This window comes from Perissodus microlepis, chromosome 9 (genome assembly GCF_051167445.1).
Source record: "Perissodus microlepis isolate ML-2025 ecotype Zambia chromosome 9, ASM5116744v1, whole genome shotgun sequence".
NCBI lineage: Eukaryota > Metazoa > Chordata > Actinopteri > Cichliformes > Cichlidae > Perissodus > Perissodus microlepis.
Genome location: NC_140469.1, coordinates 6,091,414 through 6,118,324, shown reverse-complemented (window position 1 = coordinate 6,118,324; position 26,911 = coordinate 6,091,414). Strand labels below are relative to the sequence as shown.

The window sequence follows — 26,911 nt, the reverse complement described above, 5'->3', positions numbered from 1 at the left end:
CATCTTGTTCTGAGCGCAGACGTGAAAAGGCAACAGTGTCCGCATAAAACACTGATAATGCAAAGCAAAAACATCCCTTTTAGGTCATGGCATTCCTCCACTGAGCCTTAAAGCACGCCTCAAATGCGTATATCTTTGTCACTGCGTCTTCATTTGGGTCCAGCTGAGCGTCATGTGCACATTTGAGCAAGTAAAAAGCCACGATAAGAAAGGAATCCTTCGCTGGTTAATGAAATCCAAGGCTGAGATGTGGACAAGGAGGAGAGAGCTAGCTGCTTATCTGCGTAGCCAGCAGTTGCTGTTGGCCCGCCATCGACGTGGGTGGGACTGGGACAGAGTTCAGTTTACAGTCAAAATGAAGACTCCAGTCAAAACAAGAACAATGCCTTCAGAGGATTCACACCGGGCATTTTCCCAAGCCCAGTGTGCACCCGTACAAGTGTGTGCCACTCGAGTTCGTCGGCGCCTCGGATTGCTGAGCTCACTCAGCCCTTAAGGCACATGCTGTTGCTGGGAATTTTCATTCACAAATTGAATCCTGAATCCTGAATCATGACTGGGACCCTAAAAAAGTGTTCCAGAGGCACATCAGTATCTGTGCTCCCCATCAACCACAGTCAGTGAGTTATTTGTCTAAACAACAAAGGCACTTTGGCAAAAAGACTGAATTTGTAGCGTTAAAAAAAGAAGAAATAAAAAATAAAACATGAAAAAAAATAAGTTAACATTACAAAAGTTTTGTTTTTTTTTCTTTCTTTCTTTCTTTCTTTCTTTCTTTCTTTCTTTTTTTTTTTTTTTTTTTTTTAGGAAATACTGCTGCTAAAACTAGTACTCGCAAAAGAGAAGATAGCCAAGGCCTCTTATGAACCTTTTTTTTCAGACATCAATAACAACCAAAAAGAATGAAAGTTCTTTTTCTGCCTCACACTTCCTGACTTCAAATACCCCCACCCCACGACCACCCTCCCTAAACAACAGTTCTTTTCATTTTGGGGTGGGGAGGGGGGAGTTTATTTGGACTCTGGTGAGTTTGCTGAAACAGGAATGTTTGCTGGTTTGCATAGAGGGGACGGGAGGACGACGTCCAGGCTAATATTTCTGCACCAGCGGCACTTTGACAGTCTTGATCTCTGCTATATGAGAGGACTTCTGGATAATGCAGCTGGTGGTCCCGGAGGCACTGTCCTTCCCCTGTGCCAGGTTGGTCAAGGCCATGGCGGCGTTGATCTCCTTCCAGTATGTCTCGTCTTTGCCTTTCGCCTTTTCTTTCTGTGTGGCTCTGGGGCCACCGCTGCTGCTGATGAGCGAGCTGACCATGCAACACGAAAGGACAAAAACAGAGAGCGTTACGATCAGCTCGCAAATGCAAATGACTCGATCTGGTCTGCAGCGTTAAGAGAAAGGCTGCTCACCTGTCACATTTACTTGATCCATGCTCTGTGGTTTCTGAAAGCAAGGAGAGAGAGAGAAAAAAAGGTTAATTTTGCTGAGTTCATCGGGGTCAATGAGGATTTATTGGAATGTCGCTGAACATACACTCTCGCAGTGTGTGTGCAGTAGTGTGTGAGGTCTATGCTGTGCACTCTTATGCGTACACCCTGCTTTGTGCAAACATGTGTTGCTCTGTTTTCTCTCTTCGCTCAGATGCTGGACAAAAAGGACGGGTTTTTTTTGTTGTTTTTGGTTTTTTTTTTGCAATAAGCCGTCAAGAAACAAGGTGACTAATGGGATCGAGTTGAAAGATGTTTCTTATGACTCACAAGCTCCATTCTCTAATATTTTGTTGGAAAACAAATGGGCCCGGGCCAACGTAATTGAGTTGTCTGAGGAAATCAGATCAAAAATGACTGAGCACGGAAGATTTAAAGGGGGAATGAAAAGGCAGCAAGTGAGTCAGTGAGAGAAAGATGGATGCCTGCTCTCCCTCTCTTTTTTTCCTCTCTTCAAATGGGAGCAATCTTTATCTCATATGTGAAACATTAGCAGAGGGAATAGCAGAGTCATTAAACAATGAAACCCAACTTCTCTTCGGGGCAACCAGTGTGTTTATTTCAGCATGCTCTTGTTGCCTGAATGCGTGTGTGTATGAGTGAAAGAGGAGTTCATTTGGGTGTTTGAGCTGAACCTGTCCTGCTGTCTTGGTTCCAGCCTTAGGTGAGAACTACCCAGCAGTGAGTATGAGGACACAGGCTTGGCGTTTCATGAGGCATTAACCAAAAAAAAAAAAGAAAAAAGGAGAGCATCTGGATTTTTCTAGTCGCGTCGCCCCCGGGCGCTCTCTTTAAGTTAACTAAACATGCGTCTGAGGCCCCATGAGCTTTTAAGAAGTTCGGTCTTGACCAGATATAGATGACTGGATGACTCAAAAATGTTCAAAGGAGGGCAAACTCTCCCCAAATTTTCATTTCGTCCAAAGATAACAGAGTTCGTCATACCTGGGTTGTCTCCTGCTCGGCTGTCAATCCTGAATCCCCCAGGGTCACCCAGTCTTTTATACCCCGCCAATGTCGCATTTCCCCATAAAGCAAGTGTCTAAACCTGAGCTGGTGTTTTAACGAGACCCTTCCACCAGCCACCGTCACCACAAGGCAGCAGTTGGCGGGCGTGCATTAACGGTCTCCTTTGCTAATAAAAATCTGCACCCTTCATTCTCGCTGGAATATCATTTGCTATCGTGGTAAGAAGGGACTGGAAGAGGTTGAGCGAGGACACTGTGTTCAGGCTTCGACATAGCCAACAGAGACCCACTGAGAGCAAAGGAGCCAAAGCTCGTTCAGCAACGGGGAAAGCACATGCAACATTTAACTGTTCTGTTGTGTCACCTCTAACCTCGCCAAACCCTCCGTAGATTTTCCAAATATCTGGATACAGCGTTCAGGCTTGAAGCGCCTAATTACTCCCAACGCCGCGCTCTGTTCCTCTTTCATGACAGCGTTGGGGTTCAAGAGGCCCCAGAGCTAATGTGAGCCTGATTATAACATTTCCTGCACTTTTCCCGCTCATTCCGTAATAGGTGTAATCCACAGAGAGAGGGAGAGAGAAAGAGACAGACAGAAGAAGTCAATCATTCTTAGACAGAAGAAGAGCAGGAATGTGTGTGTGCACGTGTGTGAGGGCGATGAGGACGTGATAACCCAGTACTACAAACCACAGGATGAGATTTGGGGCTTCAGTGTGTAAAAGTGTTCCAAAAAAATCCTCTCATTCCCATCCGACCACAACTCCCTGCTGTCCCGTCTTTTGCTCTGCCTTTATCTCACTTCATCAGCGAGTCCCCTTTTCCTTTACTGATGTCCCCCAGGTCGACTGTTCACCTTTTGATTTGCTGTAATACCCCCTGATTGAGGTACTCGTCAGGAACCAGCCAAAACAAATGCAATGTTTCCCGTCTGTTTTAATAAAGAGTGACTCTGTGCTATGTCAAGAGCAGGTTTCTTTAAAGCCCCTGATATTATCCATCTCTTCTTAGTCTCCAGTTTTTAATCCCTCTATATTTCTTCAGCCATTCTTCAAATTAATTGCCTAAATTGCCAGTGTCAACTGAATACTTGAAAACTGTGAAGCCATCCTCCCTGCACCCTATCTCCATCTTTCTTTCCTGATTGTTGCCAGGGCTCCAAAACAGATTGGTTCTGATTAAAAATGTGCACAACACTCCGTAATCACAGTGCTGTAATTAGAGGCCAAATTACGCAGTTTTCATGCGCTGTTTATGCCCCCTGCCCCCTTGCCTTCGAGATACATTAGCTCAGTGTTTACGGCTGTGGTGCCCGGTGTAAAGATCGGTTGGTGACAGCAACTGATAGCAACAACATCAAAGACAAACAACAGGCAGAAGAAAAGTGTGTGTGTGTTTGTGGGATCTGAAGTGCAGCGTGTGAGACTTTCCATCCACAGCTTTAAGTGTTTCCAGGGTGTGTGAGGCAGCCACTGTCCAGATGATTCCTTTCAGAACACACAAATAAAACAGTGTTTTCTGAGCTTTCTAGCAGGTGGATGCAAGGACGACCTTTGCCACCCTGCACTCCAAGGCCCTCATTAGGGACTAGACACCAGCTCTCAACCCCTTGGACCCCAGATTTTGAAAATGCACCACTGCTTGCAGAAAAACTCTGTTTCCAAAGCCCTTTGCCTAAAACATCTAAAACTGGGATTTTTAAAAACAAGAGCAGCGCCAAAGACTCAATAAATGGCCAATAAATCACTGAAGATTTTTTTTTTTATTATTTTCACTTTTTTTTCTTTTTTAAACTCAACTACTTTGCTACTGAATACTCAGTCAACTTTGCTGTTGCCTTTGGGCTTCACTGACAGTGGGGTTGCACGGACCGCCAAAGGGGAAAGCTAAGAAGTCTGATGGTTTCTGGCATTGTGCTGGAAGTCCAAAAATACTAGCTCACTTAACATCACAGCGGGACGATGGAGGGGAAGGGGGAAAAGAACATAGGAGAAAAAAAAAGAAAAAGTAACTTTAACAAAACTTGGTGAAAATGAGGGAAACAAGCAGGGGCTGACAAATTATTGAGGTTATAAGGTTCCACCTGTTAAGATGGCTGCAGAGGAGAGTGGCTGACTATCATCATTACCATCTGGAGTTGTTGTTAGCAACTCGTAACAATAAACAAGGAAAGCTGAGTTGCACAAACCGTGGGCTGGGCTGAATCAGACAGACAAATAAGCATACACACACAAGGGCTTTTAGCCTTAGTATTATCCAGAATAATTTCAAATGATTACCTAGAAACAGAAAAGATGGCTCAATTTTAAAGCAATAGGGTTTAACAATTCTAACACTTATAGGTCTTTTATGTTCATTTCAATCTCCATATTTTTATTCTTTAGCTCTGCTAGAGTAGGTCTCCATGATTCACAGAGGTGTATAATCCTTATTCATCTTATATCGTGCATTGGTGCAGCCCTGTTGACTGAAACAAGTGCTCTCCCTTTAAGGCAACACTCCCTTTAAATCTTTCTTCTAACAGGCTTCTCCCTGCAAAGAGAAGGGCTGAGGTGCATGCAGGTTGGTGGGGCTTTGGTCTTCAGTTTGAGGTGACTGCATTAGAGCTATCAGCACTTTTTGCTTGGAATGTTAGAAGCGAGCAGAAACAGCTAGCTTGGCTCTACCAGCATGTCTACAGCTCAAGTATTAACACACTGGATCTTCTTTTGCTTAATCTGTACATCATAGGAACATTGTATCAACTGTGTGTAGGGAGTCCTTAGAGAAGCCTAATTCATTTGAAACCTGAACATGTGTTCACTTTAGATACATTTAAAGATGATACAGAAATGATGTGCTTTGTCTGGATATGTAAGACTACCAGTATGGATGGAAAGCTAAACTAACAATTGTCTGGGCTGCCAGTTTTGAAATAAATAATGAATAAATTCTGTGAATCTTAAAAAGTTCTTCTCAAAATTGGCTAAACTGAGAGATCTGTTAATTATTTATTATTAAATGTATTAGGCTATACTAATAAAGGCAGTGTAGAAAGTCACTGGGTAGAAGGGAAAATATGTTTACTTTGCTCTGAATGAGAAAATATTCCACCGCTGGACGAAGGCCGGTGAATCTGGACGCAGAGACAGAATCCAAACTCGACTGTTAAAGTAGGAAATGAGCTAAGCTGATTTCCCCTAACAGGACCTGATGAGAACCAGAGTGGTGCTGCAGACTGGACAATCTGGTCACCGCTGACCTGTGCAACCACAGGATAGGAATGGACCATCATGTCATTAAGCAGCCTCTTTGAAGGCCGCCCAAACCCGAGGATGAGTCAGAAGTTACCATCACCACAGGTGAATCACAACGCTGTGCTCGACCTACAGGATAGAACTGTGCTGAGCTCACCTGATGTGAAGTCAAATCAATATCAGAAGATGCATTAATTACTTTTAGCCAAGTCAAGAAGACTTGGCTAAAGGAAATGCCAAAATCCCTCAGGTGCTGCGACGCCTTTTTGAGCTTCTTTCTTTCTGCCACTTTAAGCCCGATGTGCGAGCCTAAGATTTCTCTTTTTATTATATTTCTCTGATGCTCTGTGCTTTTTTATAATGTCAAGAAGAGTCTGTAAATGAAGTTAGGGATGCCTTGGCACTCAGCTTGCCTCGTGCTCTGCCAACCCTACTTTTATATCACCCCTCCCAGCCATTCCTTTCCCCGTCTCTGCCGCGTTTGAACAAAGTCTGAGGCTCCAACGAAGCAAACTGTCAATTCCACTCAGCTAGCCAAAGACATCATACATGGCGTGAATTTAATGCCTTCTCCATTCGCCCTGACAACACTTTCATCGCTTACAAAAATATTGAATAATTAGCTCTTAAACTATTAAATCCAACATACATGCGCTGACACAGCCAGACAGATACTGAGCTGCTGCCCAAAAACGACGTTCATCTCCTGCTTTTTCTGTGCTTTCTTTTTTTCTTCTTTTTTTTCCTTTTCCATGTCTGCCCGGCAGATGACACACTGGTGCTGTGGCTGCGGTTGGGGGCAGATAACCAAGATCCTAGCATTGAGGATTGCCTTGTGTCTTCTTGCTAGATGGAGAAATAATAACAGTGCTTGAAATGTTTAAACGCTGCCAGGTTGTCATTGTGTTTACGAGTGCCAGTAAACAGAGAGTAATCAGGGCCCCCGTAAATCAGCCAAAATAAGGAGCACGTCTCGACGAAGAAGAAGTAAATACGATGTTATGGCAATGTGTGCAAGTGTCTTGTCTGTGTGGCTGTGGGTGGACTGCCACAGCATCCAAAAGAGGAACCAGGGGGAATTAGGAAGTGGAATGAGATGTGAGCATGGGTGGCCGCAGAAAGATTAAAAAGAGGATCACGTTCGACTGGGACACATCGCTGATGACGAACAGATGAGCCTCTTATCACCGCTTTGACGCGGCAGGTACAAAAGAGATTAAAAAAAGTGGGGCCAAGTCTCCTCAGGCAGACCCTTTCATCACAGCTTTCTCAGCGACATCCTCAGGGATGAACGGCAACTGCTTGTGGTGCAGAAAACACACAAATTAGGACAGGGGGGAAAAAAGGAAAAGCAAAAACCACAAGTAAACATTATTCAGATTTTTAAGTGTTTACATGTGTGCAAAAATAACCTTTTTTTCAGGGGGATCTGGCCAAATGATATGTTTGTGCTGCACACACTGCATTATTATGTTGCAATTGTCTGCAGTGGTAGTTGCAGGGCCCTCTCACACTCTTGGGGGATTTCTGCGTATGTGTGTTCCGCGTCCTTGCTGGGTCACACCTCGGCTCGCTCGTTAAACTCTCTCCTCTCTCCTCCATCCCGTGGGAACGCGATGGCAAACGATTGTTCTCGACACGGCTGGGTTTTTAAAATGGAAACAATTTGTGTTTTATACGGAACAGGGCAGCGTGGCTCGGTTTCTCTGACTAGGCAGGCAGCTGTGCTTTCTGAATCCGATGAAATGATTATGTGTGTGTGTGTTTGTGTGTGTGTGTGTCCGTCCCTAGAAGCCTTGGTGTACTGATGATTTAAAAACTATCAGGTTGTGAGGGCTTATTATTCTGCCCTCTTCAAGTTCTATGTTAGGCAGTTGTGTATAAACAGTGTCTGTGCTGGTGTTTGTCTGTTAACACTTCTCCACAGGATGAGCACTGTCTCAGTCTGCTGCTGTCCTCTCTGGTTGCCTCTCATCCAGCCTCTGTTTAGTGGTCAGAAGCCAATATCCCATCTTCCAGTCAGAGAGGTTCACCATGAGGGTTTTTTTTCTTCCTCTCTGTCTTTTTTATCCACCTTTCCATTTGCCTGAAGCTGTCCCACAGCTTAATGCCAGGATTATGCCTAACTTTTGCCAACTCCTAGTTGTTCCCACCGTTGGACCAGCCACACCCTGAAGGACACTTATGTGTCGTATTATGTGTGTCTAATCTCGTCCTTTCTTAGTTCTATTTTCTGCTGTGCGTGACAAGACGGAAAAAAAAACACAGCTGCAGCGGTAGGACACTTATATACCTTAATATACTATGTTAAAGTGGACCTATTACACCCATTTCTAGCTCAGTATTTTTTTTTTTATTATTAATGAACTCTGCTAGAGTAGCTCTACATGAGTCACAGTTCAAAAATAATCCTTATTGGAAGGCTTGGTGCTGCTTTTATTTTGTTCCATTGTCTGAAATGAGCCATTTTAGCTTCTTCTCCCTTTAAGCCAGCTTTCCTCTGATTGGGCATGAGTTCCAAACAGAAGTTTTAAACAGAGGGTGGGTGGTGGAAAGGTGGGTGGAGCCTCTTAGCTCACAGTTAGAGCTGTATGCCTAAAATAACTGTATTGAGGCTGAAAGTCATACAAATCAAAGACCTATCAAAGTCAGCTATTGGTTTATGGGGTTTACTTGGAGTTTGCCAAGTTTAATATGACTGTCCACCACTGTAAAAACAGAACATATAAAGAAAGATAATAGCTGCTTTCAAAGAACAAATTATACTGAACATTATGAATGCATTTTTATCTTGAAAAATGCTGGAAAATCATTACGTAATACAAACAAGAGCAGTCCAAGCCTGCATACTTCCAACAAAGCTCAAAATTCATTTTGTACCACACATAAACTGAGGCCCTGGATCTAGAAGGACATCCATATTAATTTGTGATATTTTCTTGGTAAATTCAATGTTTTGAATGTTTTTTTCTTGTTTGAATTCGATACACGTCTGTGAAGATGACATCTTCACAATGAAAAAAAGTAATCCTTCCAAAAATTCCTCTATTCAGATCCAGCTCGATGTTGGGCCTCATCCCATTTCTGCAAACCTGTCCGTAACTTTTATGTTAACATAAGTATTTGCAAACAAACAGACAAGCCAAAACCAATCACACAAGCTCCTTGGTGGAGGCAGCAAATATTACTCTTATTAGGGCAATAAAACTTTAATAGCTTATAGTAAATTTCCTGAACATTCACGAGCACACAGATATCACTGATGTATAGGTATAGCTTTACATAAAACAACACTGATTTCATAATGCTTATACATACAGGCTTCAATCCACTGTCTACTGCAGTGATTCCCAAAGGCTCTGCTGTGTGGCAACACTGAAACAAACTATATTGTCACATCAAACATTTAAATCATCTTCACTATCAAGAAACCTGCTTTTTCTTGTAAGTGAGATCAAGCTTACATAATTTCACTCAATCCAAAGTTAGTCTGAATATGTCGCATACTTTACCTCATTGTTATGTCTTTAAATTAAAAAAGGGTTTAAACGGTTTCAACAGTTGTTACTGGAGCTCCTTTCTACCAGAAAATTCAGTTGGCGGTGAGTTCTTTGCACCAGGGGACACAGCTTCTTTGGAAATAATCACTGCTGCTTTTTTTTTTTTCTGAAGAAATTTTTCAATGCTCTGAGGAGGACAAATAAAATTCCAACTATCTCCCAATTGAGTTGGAAGACTTTTCAGAGGCGTTTGTTATGGTTATTAACAATCTGCATGACCAGACACCGCAAGGGGTAAGTACAAAAATATATAGATCACTTTTGTAATTTGGATGAACTTTTCCTACACCTCAGTTTAATTGTTAGTAGTCTCACCCAATCCCCAAGTCCCAGTCCTGTGCGAAACAACCCCATCACAAAGTAAGGGCCAACCAGATGTCCCCAGTTTTTCCCCTCATCTTCCTATCTTTTTGAGAAAAAAAAACAAGAATGCACACACATGCACACACTCACTTCTTCCAACCACACTCTCTGTGTGTCTTAGTCACTGCCACCACGCTGTCTTTTCTCTCCCAACGGGCCACTTCTGGGGAAACTCAACTCTTGATCTGGATGGACCAAGCGCCTCCCTCTCCTCCCTCTCATGCTGTCCAAATTGATTTCTAAAGCCCAACCTGAACCCAGTCAGTCTTGGCAAAAGCTGCTGCCTTGGAACAACATCTCCAACCTCCTCCTCTTTCTGTCTTCCCTTTCTTCTTTCCTATGAAATTGTGGAAAGAGCAAATTGTAGCCAGTCTATCCACATCTTTGAATTCCTGAGATGACGAGTCTTCATCCATCACTCGCCAGGAGTGGCTCATTGTCATCAAGTGTCCCTGTATCGAGCGCTGTCTTTCCTGTTACTCTGTGGCTTACAGTAAATTACCCTGCCGCCCAAGCAAGAAAGACATTAGAGCCTTAAATCAGTCATAACAGCCGGCATCCCTGAACAACACTGCTACAAAAATCATCCCAGTCTGGTTTTTTTCTTTGGAGAGGAAACAAGAGAGAGTAAGGGAAATCCAGTTAAGTATATCTTGTTAGTCGAAAATATGAAAACAATCATGATAGAAATCTCTTTTTATCGGCAGTGACCATCACATCTCTCTACCCTTCCACCTCACGGCAAGGAATCCAAACACTCTGGGTGTTTTTTTCCACAATGAGACGACTTCTTCCATTCACCTGGACAAGTCGACAGCTCCTTAAGTGCTACGAAACTCTCCAGGATTCAATAACTGTCTGGCACTTGCTCCAGCCTAATTTGAAAGGCCCTTAGGACCTCAGCGGCTCCTGTCAAGCACTGCTGTTTTCATTGAACAGGTTTCTAAGAATCCTACGTGTTAAAAACCACCAGTTTTAGATTTAAGTCAGTTGAATGTGATAAATAATGGGCCAGTTTGTTTCTCTCGGTGGCAGAAATCCTCTAATTCATAGACTTATTGATGGGAAATGCAATAAATAGTGGAAGTATCAAGTGGAAGTGACAAAAATAAATAATTACACGATTTTGGCAGGTTTCGACACAAATATTTCACTTTTAGCTGCTAGATATTCACGTTCCCCTCAGGAAGAATAACTTTTACCTCTTTCTCGCAAGCATATTGCCGGGGCTCATGCCAAGCCAGTTCAAATGGCAGTACCCTTAAAAAAACTTTATTCGTCCAAAAAAGTTGATTGCATGTAAATTTTCAGTGTAATTTTGTTACATAAGTACAACACAAGATGTTAAATCTAAAGGAACCTGTTCAAATGACTTGTATACATTCAGTTTGTACTGAGTGCATTTTTCTTAAATATTCATTCTTTGAGTAAATAAACCTTTGATTTTATAGATTTCAGTTGTATTTTACTCAAAATTATCACGTCATCTTGAGCAAGAGTGAAGAATCATTTCTACCTTGGCACCTGTTGATAAGCAGACCACATGTGGACAGGTTTGAGCACCAAACATGACGTAGCCTTGGTCTGGGTATTTTTTATGGCCAACAGAATTCTCTGAGAATCATTGTTGAGTTTATTGTAGTAACCTCTCCCATACATGGTGTTATCACTGGTTGCAACTTTAAGCCCAACAACTTTACTGTGCCACTTTCTTTTTTTTGGTGAAAACGTATGGGACAGGTTCCAGGAATTCACTGGCAGCAAAAGGGGAAAGTGTTCTACGGTTGACTTTTTAACTTAGTTCAGTGCTTTTGACCAATCGGCCTCAGCTGAAAAGACAGAAAAAATTGATGATTTCTAAAATGCTCTTTTCTCTAATTTTGTGCGGTTGCACAAGTACTTTGGTCCAGGTTGCAATATCTCAACAACTTTTGGGGGAGTTTCACGATACTTCATGGGTACATTTATGGCAACTACAAAATGAATGACTTCTGTGGTCCTCTCACTTTGCATTTAGCGCAGAAATGACATCAAAACGTTTCTAAAATCATCGAAATGCAGTGTCTTCACAAAATCTGTGTATGAGCAAATGTTAGCATGCTAACACCTACATGCTGCCATTTTTATTCCGTTTTAGGATGGTGATAACAGCTATTAACAGTATCTCAACCTAATAGAGCAATGACTTTAAACAGGCAAATAAAAATCTCATTACTGGGAATTTGCTGTTGGCCACTGACTAGGTTGCAGTTATTGGGGCTTTCCCACATCAATAGATGCACTGGCAAGAACTCTACATTCACCATCAGGCTACTGTACTCAGCTGTAACCAACGTCCATAAAGGGTAGAACCTGAGAAAATGCACTACTGTCAATCTCATGTAAAACGTCTGACCAAGATCTCTCGGTCTCCACCCGCAGAAACGTTGGGAGTTATTTGGCGTATAATGATCTATATGATATCAGACGGGGCGAAATCTGGTACCGAGCAACAAGAAAAACACTCGGCCAGATTCCTGCCATTTAATATCCCATTAAAGGGTAATTTGGCATGAAACCCCTGGCGTGTGTGATGGAATTCTATTGCTCCTTGTGTTCAATGAAATTCCCCACAGGCTTTGGACTGCAGTGTGTATGTGTGTGTTTGTACTGGATGTGTGTGTGCCTATGCTCGTATGAGGCCTGTGAATTGTATGTGAGTCCTTTCAAGCTGGCAGAAGTTTAGTTTTCCACTGGGGTAAATCTACACTCACCATCTCCTACCACGTCTGACTGCCCTCTGTAGTCACAGGGGCTCAGGCTGCGGCCACAACAACCAACTGGCCTATTAATGGACTTTTAGCCAATGGCACAATGGTTGCCAGGCACGCCACTTTTGCTTTGACCAATCGCAAGTGGTTGTTCACAAGCTGGAATTCGGCAAAAGAATGCACCGAGAGACATCGTTTTGTGTTTAAGCTGTTGTTTTTCTACGTTTAAATTCTATTTCTCCCTGCTGAGTGAAAATGTCAGACGTTTTGTCACTGTCAGAAAGAAAGCGGGGGAACATTCAGAGAGCTTAAAGTTGATTTATTCTGTCTTCTTTTTTCTCTGCTTTTCTGATGTAAGCACAGATTTATGTGAAATCAGGTACTCGGGGAAACATTTTTCTCTTATTATAAAAACACAATAAAACTATTTGCAAAAGAGGAATGTGTTCACTGCACAAGTATCTGGGAAGCGGAGCCCACAGGAGGAAAAAAAAATTCAAAAGTTGCAGAGGAAGTGACGCAAGCCCGAGCTTAAAGTGATTTCTCTCTCTGCTCTGTCATTTGCTCTGTCGGGGGAATCAGATGCGGGATTAAAATTTCATCTTCTCGACTTTTTTCTTTTGTTTCGTTTCTTTGAGCGGGTCGATCAGATCGGAGAGCCCCCGGCAGGTGTTCGATCCCATGAGTCAACGCCGCCTCTGAGAACTTTCCATGTGCGGATTTGAAAGCTTCTCTTGCATGTAAGAGAGTAACACTTCTGTAATGGTGCCAAAGCCCGAGAAATCCAAGAGGGACACCTCAAAGCCAAGAAGTTATATCAGCTATAGAGATAAAATAGTTAGCCTCTATTAAAAACAGCAGGTCAGCCAGATGAATTAATCCTTTTTTGGGGGGAGGGGAGTTCTCTTATTAAAATCTGGTAGAAAGGAGTTATAAGTCTCACTTGGTCTATCCGTCTCTTTCTTTCTTTCTCCATCTGTAAGTCTCAACAGGTGCTTCACTGTGAAAAAAGCCTGATGTTCGTTCAGGTCAAGGGGTTTGAAGTTCTTCTTTTTTTTGATAAAGGCGATTGTACCCGTTGCAGTCGTTGATGCGTTTCATACAAACCAACCCCCACACGCTCCTTCATGCTCAGATAATAGGAAACACATTTGTCCACGTTTGTCCCCCCTCTCACACACACACACACACTCTCACTTCTCCATTACTCCACCACCTACACCTTCAGATCCAGGCCCTCCGGGTCCTGTCCATGCTCTGCAGAAAGTGAAAACATTACTATTGGTTATGAAGTCTGCTTGAACAAATGGCCCAGTGTTCTCAGCTGAGGAAGACCTCTGATTGTTCTCGCCACAGACGAGCTGTGAGCTGAAGCGCTGTGAAAGCCTCTGTAGGCTACAAAGCTTTTGTGATTTGCATCGGGCTGACAGTGACTTCACGGTTAGAAGAACATCGACGTCAATGATATTGCTATGAGACATTTTATCTTATTCGGGTTAAAAAGCACAACTTTGCCCCGGCAGACTTAAAAATAAGCTAACTGCAGTCAACTGGGGTAATTATTTCAGGGTGTCTCACAAGTGACTGTAATGTAATGTGCAAAAACAAGTACGGGTATGCTTTCCTTAAACAACAAAACATGCTAATGAGGCTTTTTTAGAAACAGAATTTAATAACTTCAGAGAACAGTTAATTGATTCAACTCACTTCAAGTCAGAAGACCGAAACTTAAAGGAACTAATTTCTAAGAACCGACAATGAAAACTTGGAATTTTTATTTTAATTTAAAACAATAATACACACACTTCTTTTAAGGTCCTCATAAAAGATTAGTGACTCCACTAAGTCCCTATGTAATATTTTACCATGCTGCTTTTATTTCTATTAATTTGTTAAAAAGATAAAATTGAAAAAGTTAACTCTAGCTTGAAATGAAAAAAAGCAATGCCCTAGATAAAAACATGTAAAAGTTAGGAAACATTTTTTAAGGATCATTTCCTTGTGGGGAATTCCATTCCATGCCATTTCTACTAAAACACAGCAGCAGAGTGGAAAATATCAAAATACTAAAATAGGCATAGAAAAACAAAATCTATCCTCTGTTTTGATATGAAGGTGTTTTCATTCTGTAGAAAATGAACGGAAGCAAGTGTCTTCTTCTAGAGGGAGGAAAATGATCCCTCCAACTCTACTGACTGTAAAGACATTAGCAGCAGTGGAAGTGATGTCTGACCTTTTAGGATGATGTTGGTTTTGGTGGAAACTGCAGATTTTTGTACGTCAGAGATGAAAAAAAAATCCTTTTTTAGTTAAAAAAAAAACAAGTTTATGCTTAAAGACACACACACAGAGGCTGTTTGCCCTGCTCTGTCAGCAGGTCACAATCAAAGGCATCCCAAACAGTAGTGTGAATGTAAGCATGATGCACATGGCCCTGTTGTGTCTGGCATTTAGGTCAGAAGAGCTGCCTGTGGGTGGTTGAAAGACACATTTATGCACATGGGTTCACGAATGTGTATACGAGTTTGTGTTAGGGTGCTGGACACACGCTGGATATTTCTATAATTTAATCAAACTCTTCTTAACACTCAAGGCTCTGCTAACTAGGTCTCAGTGGTCACAAGAATCTCATTGAGCAAGTCAAACGTCATGTGAAAAGACAGTTAAAGGGTGTGCTCTGGCAACCCAGATAAAGCGTCATATACTGTCGACACAAGCAGGGAGGCAGGCAGAGAGGCAGACAGCTGGGAAAAAAAAAATGGACCAGCTGCAGGAATTAAAACAAAATGTGCAGATGGAGGGGACAGAAAAAGAACAAAAGTGAAGGATGGCGTGTGTGTGAGGGAGACTCTTAAAGGGAAAGAATGCAAGAAATGTGGCTTCTTACCAGCCCGATAAACAAAGTTTGCCTCAGCCTCAGAGGAGGACGGCGAGAGCAGCTCATCGTCATACTCGTTGGAGCTGAAGGAGCCGGAGTGGTTCCTCTTTCGAGCGTCCATGACGGCGTTGGCCACCATGACGTGGCGCAGCGAGTCGTTCAGGTAACGGTGCAGCAGGCTGCTCTTGTACTTGGGTGGAGACACGTAGTCCTCCGCCAGTGAGGCGGCTTCGGCGGCCGAACGCAGCCCCGCGCCCATACCCATGCTCATGCCCATGCCCATGCCCATGCCCATGCCCATGGCCATCCCCACCATGGAGGAGCCCTCCTTCTTGATCACACTCTGGTACATGGGCTTGGTGAGCTCCTCGGGGCTACTCTGTGTCCTCTGAGGGTTGTCCCCATCTGTGCCAGGATAAGAATACTCATTTAGATGGACTGCAGAAATATATTCTTACACTTTCACAGCTGTCAGCAGACGCCCCACTCAACTGCTGATCAGAATTTGCGTTTGAGAGGATCAGCCGATCAAAAGACTTGAATTAAGGAGGAGGGGGTAAGATTAGAACTGTGAATCACACAAACCTTTTAACGTTCATGTAACACATTTATATATTTATTAAGAGATTTCAAAAAATTAAGATTTTTTAAAAATTTGTAAACATGAGCTATAGAAGTTGGACACTGTTCCTTAATGGAAATGTTATATTGGATGATATGGATTTGTATTTGTTGTGTTTCATTTGCTTTCAGGTTTCTGTCAATGTGTGCAAACAACACTGTCGCAGTCACTGACTGCACATAAACCCACAGTTACCACATATATAGTTCACAAGCTAAACACTGTAGTTAATCAGTGCTAAATGCCCAAAATGCACAAAATGTTTTAAAGATTCCGATCTCTACTACTGCACATGGAACTCAGTCAATGCATTAAGGGGAGTTTAAACAGGAATTGCGGCTGGAGCTCCAGTTAGCATAAGTGTATATAACAATCACGCACATTTTCTTCAGCAAATATTGTATTTCTAGAGTTAAAATAATTTTCCAAGTTCTGTGCGTCCCATCTGACTCGGGTGCTGGTTATTTTGAGCTGAACTTGAATCCAAATACGAGGCAGGGAGATTTGAACCTGGCACTCCTGCCCTCCCGTTGGCTCTCCTTCAAGAGCGGGAAGCACAGCCGAGACTTAAGACGCATTACTGAATCATAACGGATGGTAGTCAATTTCCTCTCCATCAAAAGCATGCTGCCCCTAAGTTCCCCTGCAGAAATAAATAATTTCCAGGGTGCTGCTTTGCAACTGGAGACACTGAATTAAAGCACAGGTCCAAACCTGATGAAAAGGTGGGGGGGCAGGAAGATAAAACACTGCACAGAAGAACCAGATATCCTCTGGCAGAAGGGAAATTAGGGAGAAGTTCGCTCTAGATACTGTCTCTGCCAAGACCATAATTTTGTAATTTGGACAGGTTGGACATTTGATTCAGCCGGAGCCAAATTAAAATTATAGCTCCCACATATCAGAAACACATGGATGGAGAGTATTTGCTCTCCTTCCTGTGCACCATCAGAGAATCAGCATTTTTCCTGTTGTCACTCATACAATAAAATAAATCTTTTCACATCAAGTCCTTGCAGTATTTTAAAGAAAGCAGGCCCCTTTTCGCACCTCCATGACACTCCAGTTCACAAAACAGAAAACAACATTTTCTCTGCACTTCAACTCCAAAACAAGCTGGACCATTTCAGACAGTAAGAGGAATGCACTCCGGGTCAGTGGGGTTAGATCTGGCCCCATAAATAGACTCTGGAACAAAAGCATAGGCTTAAAAACATAATAGAGGGCCTTTTAGCGCGTGGGTCAGAAGTGGAAGCAGGCTGCGGATAGCTTCATAACCATAATATGACAGGGAGAAGAGTCAGGGAGATATACAGAGCCTCCGGTGGTACAGTGGCCTGTGGCAGACACAATGCAAACACCATGCACACATTCTTCTGTGAGCCGCACACGGCTTCTGCTCCTCAAAAATCTAATTAGAGATCACTGACACCACAGCGCTCGTCTTTTCTCTCTATTCTTTCACTGCTCGGGGATATAAGTTGTATTTTTTTTTTATGTTTCCTACCCATGTTTTCTGTGCTGTCATGGAGTACAAAAAGGCAGTCACTCTCCTCTGAGGATCAACATGTGTTTGCAGTAAATACACTACGCTGACAGGGAGCCGCTCATTTGCAATTGCAGACTAGGAGGCAGAGGTTGGCTCAGCAGGGTGTCCTAATGACAGCGTGTCGCAGCCCATCGGCCTCGGCGTCTCTCAGCTGGATCACCATTTATATCCAGCCCAGAACACTGTTTCTGCAGAGCGTCGGGCCACTTTAGGAGGAACTCAGAAGGAGGTGGACTGGCCTTTGGCGCCGGTTCACTCCGTGACACTACATTTAAAATTTTGGGGGTACAACAACTATGATGTAAGTTCGCAGGTCAGTCGGTACAGAGTGCATCAGGTTCACAGCATGTGACCAGTTTATATAAGAGAGCCATTATTATGTGATATCTCAGAAGTGATCTTCCATCAAACTGACTGAGCAGCACACGTTTTCCACTGTTCTTTAATGCACATTATTGAATTATTCTAACATTCAGCATTCAAGGATATGCTCTCAGCGAGAGACAGAGAGCTGCAGAATAAGAGCGAAAGAGCAGGCAAAGGGTCAAACACCAAATCAGAACAACGCTGCTCATACACACAGAGAAGGAGTGGCCTTTCAAATATCATCATTATTAAAATTCTGTTAGATTAACTAGTGCCAATGAAAATGGATAATATGCTTTGGTGAATGGAAAAAGAATTAATCACATCAATCTGCTCTGTGTGCTGTGCATGGGTGCACATGGTACAAGTCTGATTAGTGCATGCTTCTAATGATCATTTCAGGCAGTTCTTTTTTTAAAGATATAAAGTAAAAACAAATTTTGTCATCATACATGACCAAATTAAACTTCATATACTGTTTTGATACTATGGACACCGAAAAATCTTGTTTCTGTTTCGCTGAAAGAAAAAAAAAACATTAAAAAATATCTATCTATCTATAGATAGATTGATAGTAATGTCATCTCTCAGTCGGAACAACACAAATTTGATGGGACACAGTGATCTTATGTGTGTTCTATGTAACGTTATATGTGATGGAAAACTTCCATAAATACGAATGAGTCACAAGTGACTGATATACAGCACGTGCACTGTATCTATGCCAGCTTCCCGCCATAGAAGACAATATAAATATGTTTTTACAGTTCATGTGAACGAAGTTAACCCTCTCAGGCTCAAATTAAACTTTTTGTTGCTAATGCACAACCAAGTCCTGCAGTGGTACTTCTGAGTAAAAAAAACTCATAAAATATGCATGTGGGGTAATCAGGTTGTTAGTTTTTAACTGTTGCAAATCGGCAACGCCTGCCTCGAGAGGGTTAAACAGGGCACCCTTTTAATTATAACTGTTTGAATAAAACTAATTAACTATATTGCAGATCAAAATTAAACATGCTAGTAAGTAAAGGGTTGTTAGTTATCCATGCCTTTGTTTACACACGGCTGGATTACTGTAATGCTCTTTATATAGGGGTCAGTGCTTCATCGATGACTCATCTACAGAGGGTGCAAAATGCTGCAGCTCGTCTTTTAACTGGCACTCGAAGGTTTGAGCGCTATTTTAGCTTCACTTCACCGGCTGCCCATTCCTTTGAGGATTCATTTTAAAATTCTTTTATTTGCTTTCAAAGCCCTCCATGGTCCAGCCTCATCTTATCTCTCTGAGCTGTTACAGCCTTTATACACCCACCCGCTCTCTCAGGTCAGCTGATCAGCTGTTTCTGAATGCACCCAGGACTGAGCGTAAACTTAGAGGAGATCGTGCTTTTGCTGTAGTAGCTCCAAAAGTGTGGAACGATCTGCCTTTAGAGATTAGACTCTTCTCTGCTTGTTTTTAAATCACCTCTGAAAACCCGTCTCTTTTTTTTAATATATTTATATATATATATATATATATAGGGCTGTTTTAATTTAATTTTTATGTATTATGTGTTTTATTTTTGTTTTATTCTATTGTTCTTAACTTACTTACTATACAGCACTTTGGTCCTGTGCTGGCTATTTAAAGTGCTTTATAAATAAAGTTGGATTGGATTGGGGAAATTGAGTGTTGACATTGCTGGCTAATAATCCTTCCTTTGAGGTGAAATTAGTCAAAGGACGACCACTCCTCCATCCCAGTAAACCTGGTTCAGCGTTGCTCAAATGGGATGGCTGACAATTCAGAAACCGTACCTTCTGAGCAGCTGTCATCGCTGCTAACGCTCAGCCTCTCTGCATTCCCCTGAACATATTTGTTGTACAGCTTGATCCTGAGCGCCCAGCTCAGGTCTGGCTGCCTTACTGTGTTCTTCAGTCGCCTCCTGGCATTGGCGAACCAGTTGGACACCTAAGAGAGAGAGTGAGTAAGACAAATAAGAGCAAAGTGGGAACGTACAGCAAATAGAAACATATGTTATTGTTTGGATTCCAAATTCTTCCATATCCAGCAAAACAAAGTCTATCCCCTAAGAAAATGTCTGCTCTCTGCCTGCCATCAGTCTCATTCAGAAAAACCAAGCGAGACCGAAGCAAAAGACAGATACAGAGTCGGGTTGCAGAGGAGCTCTTTGAGGCCGAGACTTAAGAAACAACCCAGACGCTCCAGAGAGACACCGCAGCATGCATCCTTTCTGTATCAGTAACATGCAGAAACATTGAACACCATTCAAACGCCGGATGGCCAATGAACGCAACATTTCATTAACTAACGTTCCAGCTGAGACGTACATTGCCCATGCTTCTTTTGGACTCGCACGGCCTCCCACCAATAAGACATTTTTTCCAACACTGTCTTCAAGATGAGTGTCTTCAAAAGAGACACTTGATCCAGCACTCTTCCTTTCACTGGGAATGGAGACTATTAGATATTATACAAGAAAAACTTTTCATGCTCAATAGATTTCAAGCAGTTTATGAAGGGGCTGAGACAGAGGCCTTATGCTAGAGTACTTATTTTTCCGATCCTCTCTTTCAGTATCATGTTTCTTGTTAACTAAGACCATCCCACATCCCTCTGTCGCGAGCCCAGCACCGTGGCACACCAGGAGGACGGCGGCATCTTGTCAATTTGCGAGGTGAGACACGAGACAGCTTGCTTATGAGAGCTGGGGAAAGAATGGCTCAGGGAAAAGAGACAGAGATGGTAACGCCTAAAAAGGCTGGACCCAATCGCCAAACCAAGCTCTCTCAGCCGTGGCTTGTCAGCCGCGTGTGTACCATAGAGGAGACGGCATGCAGGGACGGCGAGGGATTTCAGTGGTGATGGAGAGATGGGACTGGATTTTCAGCACATTTGATTCACAATATTTACATGGAAAGAACAGGCTGTTTTGCTAAAACATGACAGATTTAGTTGTTTTAAACACCTGGTGCCAGGTGGGTGTTTCCAGGGAAAATGCACAGGAAGTGATGCATTCTACATTTCTGGACTAAACAGTGGAAGAAAGGGGTAGCTCTCATCCTCAATCAATGGACAGGCAAAGAAATGTGAGTCAACAGTTAGCTGGTGCTATCATATAACACTTTTTAATATAAATTAGTTTAGTCTACAAAATGAGAAAATACAATCATCAGATGGTCTCAGCACTTTTTAAAATTGTGGCTTATGTCCCAAATGCCCATATATTAAAGATTATATCCTTTCAAAAGTTCAACAAATAAGAGAAAAATGGTCTCCAGGTTGATTTGAGATTTTAGAAGCAGTGCATTTGTGGCAGTTTGATGTCAATCAGCTATTTGATTTGCTGATACATTGACTCAGCAACGCACACTTAACAGAAAATCAATTAAAAATTAATTAATAAAACTTTTATACCTCCTTCATGCTGGAAAATGCAATTATAACTTGCATACCTACACTCACCATCATGAAATATTCCACTGACCTTTGACGCTGCTGCTGGTATTTGAGTGTCAGCTTAAACGCATGCATGCGTGTGTGTGAGGTTGTGTGGTAGTGTGTGTGAGCGGCACAGCACCCCTGTGTCCAACACAAAGCATTCCTCTGCACTCTACTCGCCCTCACCAAAACAAACAGCTCCATCAGGCCCCCAAAATGAGAACCAGATTAAGCACCGTGGCCGGCAGCCCAAAAAAGCCGCCGCAGACTTTCTGAGGCTGTATCAGTGACCTTGTCAGCCAGATGATACTGTACATACACAGCTGCACGTGCCAGACACCAAACACACTCATATTCTCCACTGGGTTTTCCTCTCAGCGGTCAGTCGCTAAAGTCAAGCCGTCCACTGTACTCTGGCATCATCAGCAGAGGGTGCAATGAAGCTTAAAGCGTATATGAAATCTGCGTTTCTAACTGCATTACAGCAGATCAGAGGATCCCAAACTCTGGGTTGGGATCACTTCGAGGTCCCACGTGAAGTCCCAATGAAGTGTTGTCAAAAGAAAATGCAGCATAAAAATACATCCGTGTTACGCAGAAATAATAATAATAAAAAAGACTGATTTCACCATTTTTCCAGGATTATTATAAAAAAAAACAGAGTAATGGTTCAAATTAATTTCAATTAATTGCCTTTCTTGTAAAGTCAAAAAAGTTACATGACATAAAATTCTATTTGCAGCTAAGTGAAGTTTGTGAAAAACTGAACTGATAATTACAATGTAACTACAGTATAATCTTCGTTGGTTTGACGCTAAAGAAAAATGTGAGGCTTTCTTGAGAAATAAAGGAATGAAAATATATAAATGCGTCTATGTTTCTCACAACTGACCTATAAAATAATGTAAATCTAAAGCAGTCATCGGCAAAGTGTTTTTACAATAGTGTGAAGAAACAACAATATTCAGTGCTGCTGCATAGGTGCACAGTACTCAAGATGAAAAGCATGTTCCACTTACTTCAAGTGCAAATGAAAATACAGCTTTTCAATGCTCCCAACAACAGACATCAACCTTAACTGTTAAACATAACTCTAATGCTCTGTATTCACTGTCAATTTCTTTGTCACCTGACCTGGAAGTTTGAAGGATTACCAGAAAGTGGTCTCACCTGAACCAGCGTCATTTGGGAGCCGAGTGCCAGGAGGATTTTCTCTGTCTTGGTGGGGTAGGGATTGTCCCTGTGCTTGTAGAGCCACTGCTTGAGCGGCCGCGCCATGTCCTGCAGGGCCTGACGTTTGTGTCGGACTTTACCACCACTGGGACGACCCCTGTGAAGAAACGGGTAGAGTATGTAAATGGTATTTGAGTTTGTAGAATCTTTTATCTTTTCTTTAAATGCCTATTTTTTTAACACATCTTCCTTCTATGAGTAAGATAGGAGATGTGCCCACAGTGCGTTTATGAGTTAACACAATGCTTGTCATATTTGAATAAAGACTAAAAAGTAAACAAATTGTTTTGCTTTTAAAAATGTGATAAAATCTGAATTTAAAGCAATGAAACATAATCAGGATCGTACTGTATACTGAAATGAACAAACGGTGTTATGCGAGCAGCAAGTGGAGTCCTAAGTGGAGTGGCAAGTTGCCTGACTTTGTTAGTCATGACACATAAAGTGAAAACTCTACAGAGTGTGCAATTTTCTCACCAAAAGCACTGCAATTAAGCCGAGAGATGTTAAAGGGATGTAGAGATGGAGAAAAAGAACGAGAGACTGAGTCAGTGAGGGGGAGAAAGAGAATAGCCACTTGCAGTTTATTTTTCATTGCGTGTCCCACAAACCGCCAACACATTGCTATGAAACAAACAAAAACATTCTACTCAGGCACAAAGATTTGCCAGATTAACTTTTCACACCCAGCAGAAGTGGATCAAGAACAATGTAACAGAGGCCACGGCTTGAGCCAAACCATCACACAAGGGACGGACAAAAAGCTGAAATTATACTTCTGGTTTTCACTTACAGAAAATCAAAGTAGGGAATATACTCTGTGGCCTGGAAGATCGCAAATATATTTTCTCAAATCCCAATTCAGCAACTCAGTGGTGAGTAGAGCTACAACAGCAACTCATAAAAGATCACTACAGTGAAATTACACAAGATGAAAAATGACAATATATGAATTTTCTATGAGCCCTTAAATGAATATTAGAACGTCTTTCTTTGAGTCTGCTTTTCCTGAGCTGCAAAGGACTCAGTCTCACCTGTAGCTCCAGGTCTTATGAACCTGTAGATGTCAGTATGGTGCTGTGCTGCATTTCTCCTTTTATCTCACCAAAAAGCTGCTCTCACTGTAATGTAACATACTTTAGTCTAACCTCAAAGTCTACCCGAGGTTCATGTTCTACAAATATTTTCCTTGTAATGCAGATCGCTATGAACATCTTAAAGGATATTTCATTCCATGTTCTGAACTTTGGCTTTAAGCACACTCTCTCACACACGCACTCTGTTTAAAAATTTAATGTACTTTGTTAGTCTTATCCGTCCCCTGAAAAAACACCTACAACTCACATAAGTTCACACAGAATTCTTTTAATATTACTGAGGGTTTCTTCTTCACAAGGCTCCTTAACATACCTGTTTTGCCCCAGGTTGCTGTGATATAAACTAAAAAACATGGACATATCAGGACATATCTTCACCTACACCTGCTTCCTATTGTAGAAAATATATAGTTAAAAAAAATCAATGGCCGCTTACATGATTGACTAGACCACACAGAGAGCTCAAGGGTGAATTTATTTATTGAAAACAGATGGAGACCTCCGCTACTGAACAAGGCTGACCTACTTATTAACTCTAAGATTAGCTGTGAACATCAGCACCAAAATAAAGACCAGATTGGGAAACGGTAAATATAAATTCTTTGAGCCCTAGAATCCTGGTGCATTAAATCTACATGAAAAAAGCTAGACTTGATAATTATTATTATTTTTTCTTTCAGTGCTGAGATCTAGAGCATAATGTTGGGACCTATAAACGACCAAAATTGTGGCTTATTGAGGCCGGCGTACGTTTCAAATGTTTGTGCATAAATGCGCAATTACGCACTGCTGCTGGTACTTTATCAAATCCAAATGTTAATAAATGCATCTGTATCACAACTCAGTGAGGCTCGTGCACACACATGGATTAAATATTTATTTTAACAGGATCTGAACCCAAAAGTCTGGCTTGGGTGTTTGGTCTGCTGTCTTTAATTCTGCGCACAAACTGGAGCGATAACCACAGCGCTCTGATAACAAAACCAGCATTGTTGTTCCCTCTCTCTCGTTCTGTTAGCTCGTGCTGGGAGAAATAACCGTGAAATAGAGGCACTCCTCGTTAGTAACACCCCGGAGGGGAACTCCAGTTAATCCAACTCCGCACATGCTGACCAGCAGCGTTAACCATAACAGAACGCTCCACATACCCGCTCCGCCGGTGTCTGATCGCCTGGTTGTCTCTGATGGTCTGGTTGCTGGAGAGGAGGTCTGGATGCTGTCCGTCGATCACTTCTAGATAATTTCTGCTGCTCATTTCCACCTCCTTCGCTTTCTCCTCAAACAGAACCTGGCTGCTCAACTTGTTAAAGACGATGGTGTTCATCTTTGGTCAGACAATCCACCGTTTTTCTCTGACGCGTAAAATATCAGAAGGAGGGAAGGAAATCCACGGAGTTGTCACAGTGTCCCAGTGTCTCTTCTGTGGAACAAGTGTACATATTTTACACAAAGCGTGCTCAGAAATACCTTGGAGGATGACAAGTAAATTTGCCAGGGAAACTATTACAACTTGACCTTTGGCCACAAGGATCACAAAAAAAAACCAAAAACAAAACACTTAATAATGCCAGTACTTTAAAACACACTTTAAAACATTTCTCTGACAAATTTAAATTCCAAACCTTATTAAATGTGCTCGCTCATTTATTTACACTTCATTTAAAAAGCTGATCGACTTAAAGCAGATCGTACCTAACAGCGAAGCTTTGATGCATCAGCTGGTTTACAAACAAAACAACAGAAGCACTTGTGCAGACTCATTATGCACAAATATCCATTGATGTGCAAAGGTATGCGTGAGGAAATTGACATAAATAAAACTGTAAATAATGCGTGCAGACAGCAGATCAATTATGAGACAGTGGGTAAATAAATATTGTGTGACTCGTACGCATTAATGCAGCGCTGCAATAAACTTACTAACTCTTTATCTGATTTTTCTAAGTGACAAAATTCCACTCTCTTCAATTTAATGCACTTCCACTTTATTTGCAGGAGACAGCAGGGAAGTGGTACTGCAAGATTTGAACTGTAAACACTAAATTTGAGTTTGTAAAATGTGTTCAAGTGGAATTCACCTCCAAGTATCGTCCTCTGCTCTGTGGTCGCGCGTCAAGAACTCGTGAATGGTTTATTTTGTTTGGTGCTTCCACTCCTCCTCTCTTTTTAAATCTAATACAAACAAACCTAAAGCCTTCACAAAAATGTGACATTTTTATTTTTTTCTCCTTTCACCCTCAATTTGTGACTGAGGTGTCCTGACAAGAGAAGCACCTTTGAGCTTTCATCATTAACCTGGCGCAAATTCCGCGCAGCAACAGCACTGAAATAAAACACCTAAGCGATATTACTACTAGTAGTAGTATTACTAGTAATATTCAAGTTCCAATCTGTGTCACGTTTATTGTATTTAGCTTTCTATATGGGGTTACAAGTGAGAATAAAGAGCCATGCAAACTCGGTCCAGTTCATTCAAAGTTGTATACGTGTTTGTCCTCTACATCATCCCTGTCCTGAGTCTCAGTAACGCGGCTCCATTCCTGCTGCAGTAAACCACTGTGAGTGTAGTTACCTGTCCCGGGTCCCTCCTGCGTCTCTCTGCTGTGTAGAGCAATAATCCTGTTTCCAGTCACCCATTCCCTGCTCACATGTTCCCCTCCTGAGATCCTGAGCTCAAACCGCACGGACTGCCGTCTCCTCCTCCGCTTTATCGAGTGGCCTGCGCCGCGCTGCCCGGGACTCTGAATATCTCACCCTGCTCATGTTTCCTAGTACACAGCCTGAGACTGCGAACATACTGTTGATGGCTTACGCCTGTTCTGGGGCCGGGGCCAGCAGAGGGGAGGAGAGGGAGGGGAGCCATCACGCTGCAAAAAGTAGGCTGTCTAAATCACGAATCCACGGTGGAGTCTGAAATGTTACTCTGAGTTGTCAGCTTGTGAAAACCCCCTTTGGCTGGTATTTAGTCCTTCTGTTTGGAACATAATACTGCAAAGCAATATTATAAATAGTCATTAATGAAACCTGAGTAATTAGAATGATAAATTAGTAGACCTGAGTACAGATTCTCTTCAGTCTTTTCCAGAAAATAAGCGCAAAATCTGTGAAAGCAGCGCGAAAAAGCACTAATAAATCCAAATGAGCAGATTTTATTCCGTGTCATGTGCTGCTTTGTAAAAAAAAAACAATGTAGCACCTGTGTCATATACATGTAGTGTCCTAGCTGTGCAAAGGATGTGCAAAATGTGGGATTTTGCTAACAGCAGAAAACTCCAAATACTGCAATAAGGTCAGTCATTATGGTTTCTTTTCTTTAGCTCCTGCAAGATGTAGACTGAGTCAAACCCACTGTCTGCT

At 42.1% G+C, this 26,911-nt stretch overlaps 1 protein-coding gene across 1 annotated transcript; it reads right to left on the bottom strand.

The window, feature by feature from the left end:
- Window positions 1-983: 983 nt before the first annotated feature.
- mkxa (mohawk homeobox a) lies at window positions 984-24,972 on the bottom strand. Its single transcript, XM_084938836.1, has 6 exons — window positions 24,703-24,972; window positions 22,395-22,554; window positions 19,580-19,733; window positions 15,255-15,650; window positions 1,413-1,446; window positions 984-1,309 (listed from the first exon to the last, which is right to left on the bottom strand). The coding sequence occupies exons 1-6, from the start codon at window positions 24,876-24,878 to the stop codon at window positions 1,090-1,092; spliced, it is 1,140 nt and encodes a 379-aa protein (XP_084794962.1). The 5' UTR covers window positions 24,879-24,972; the 3' UTR covers window positions 984-1,089.
- Between the last annotated feature and the right edge of the window lie 1,939 nt (window positions 24,973-26,911).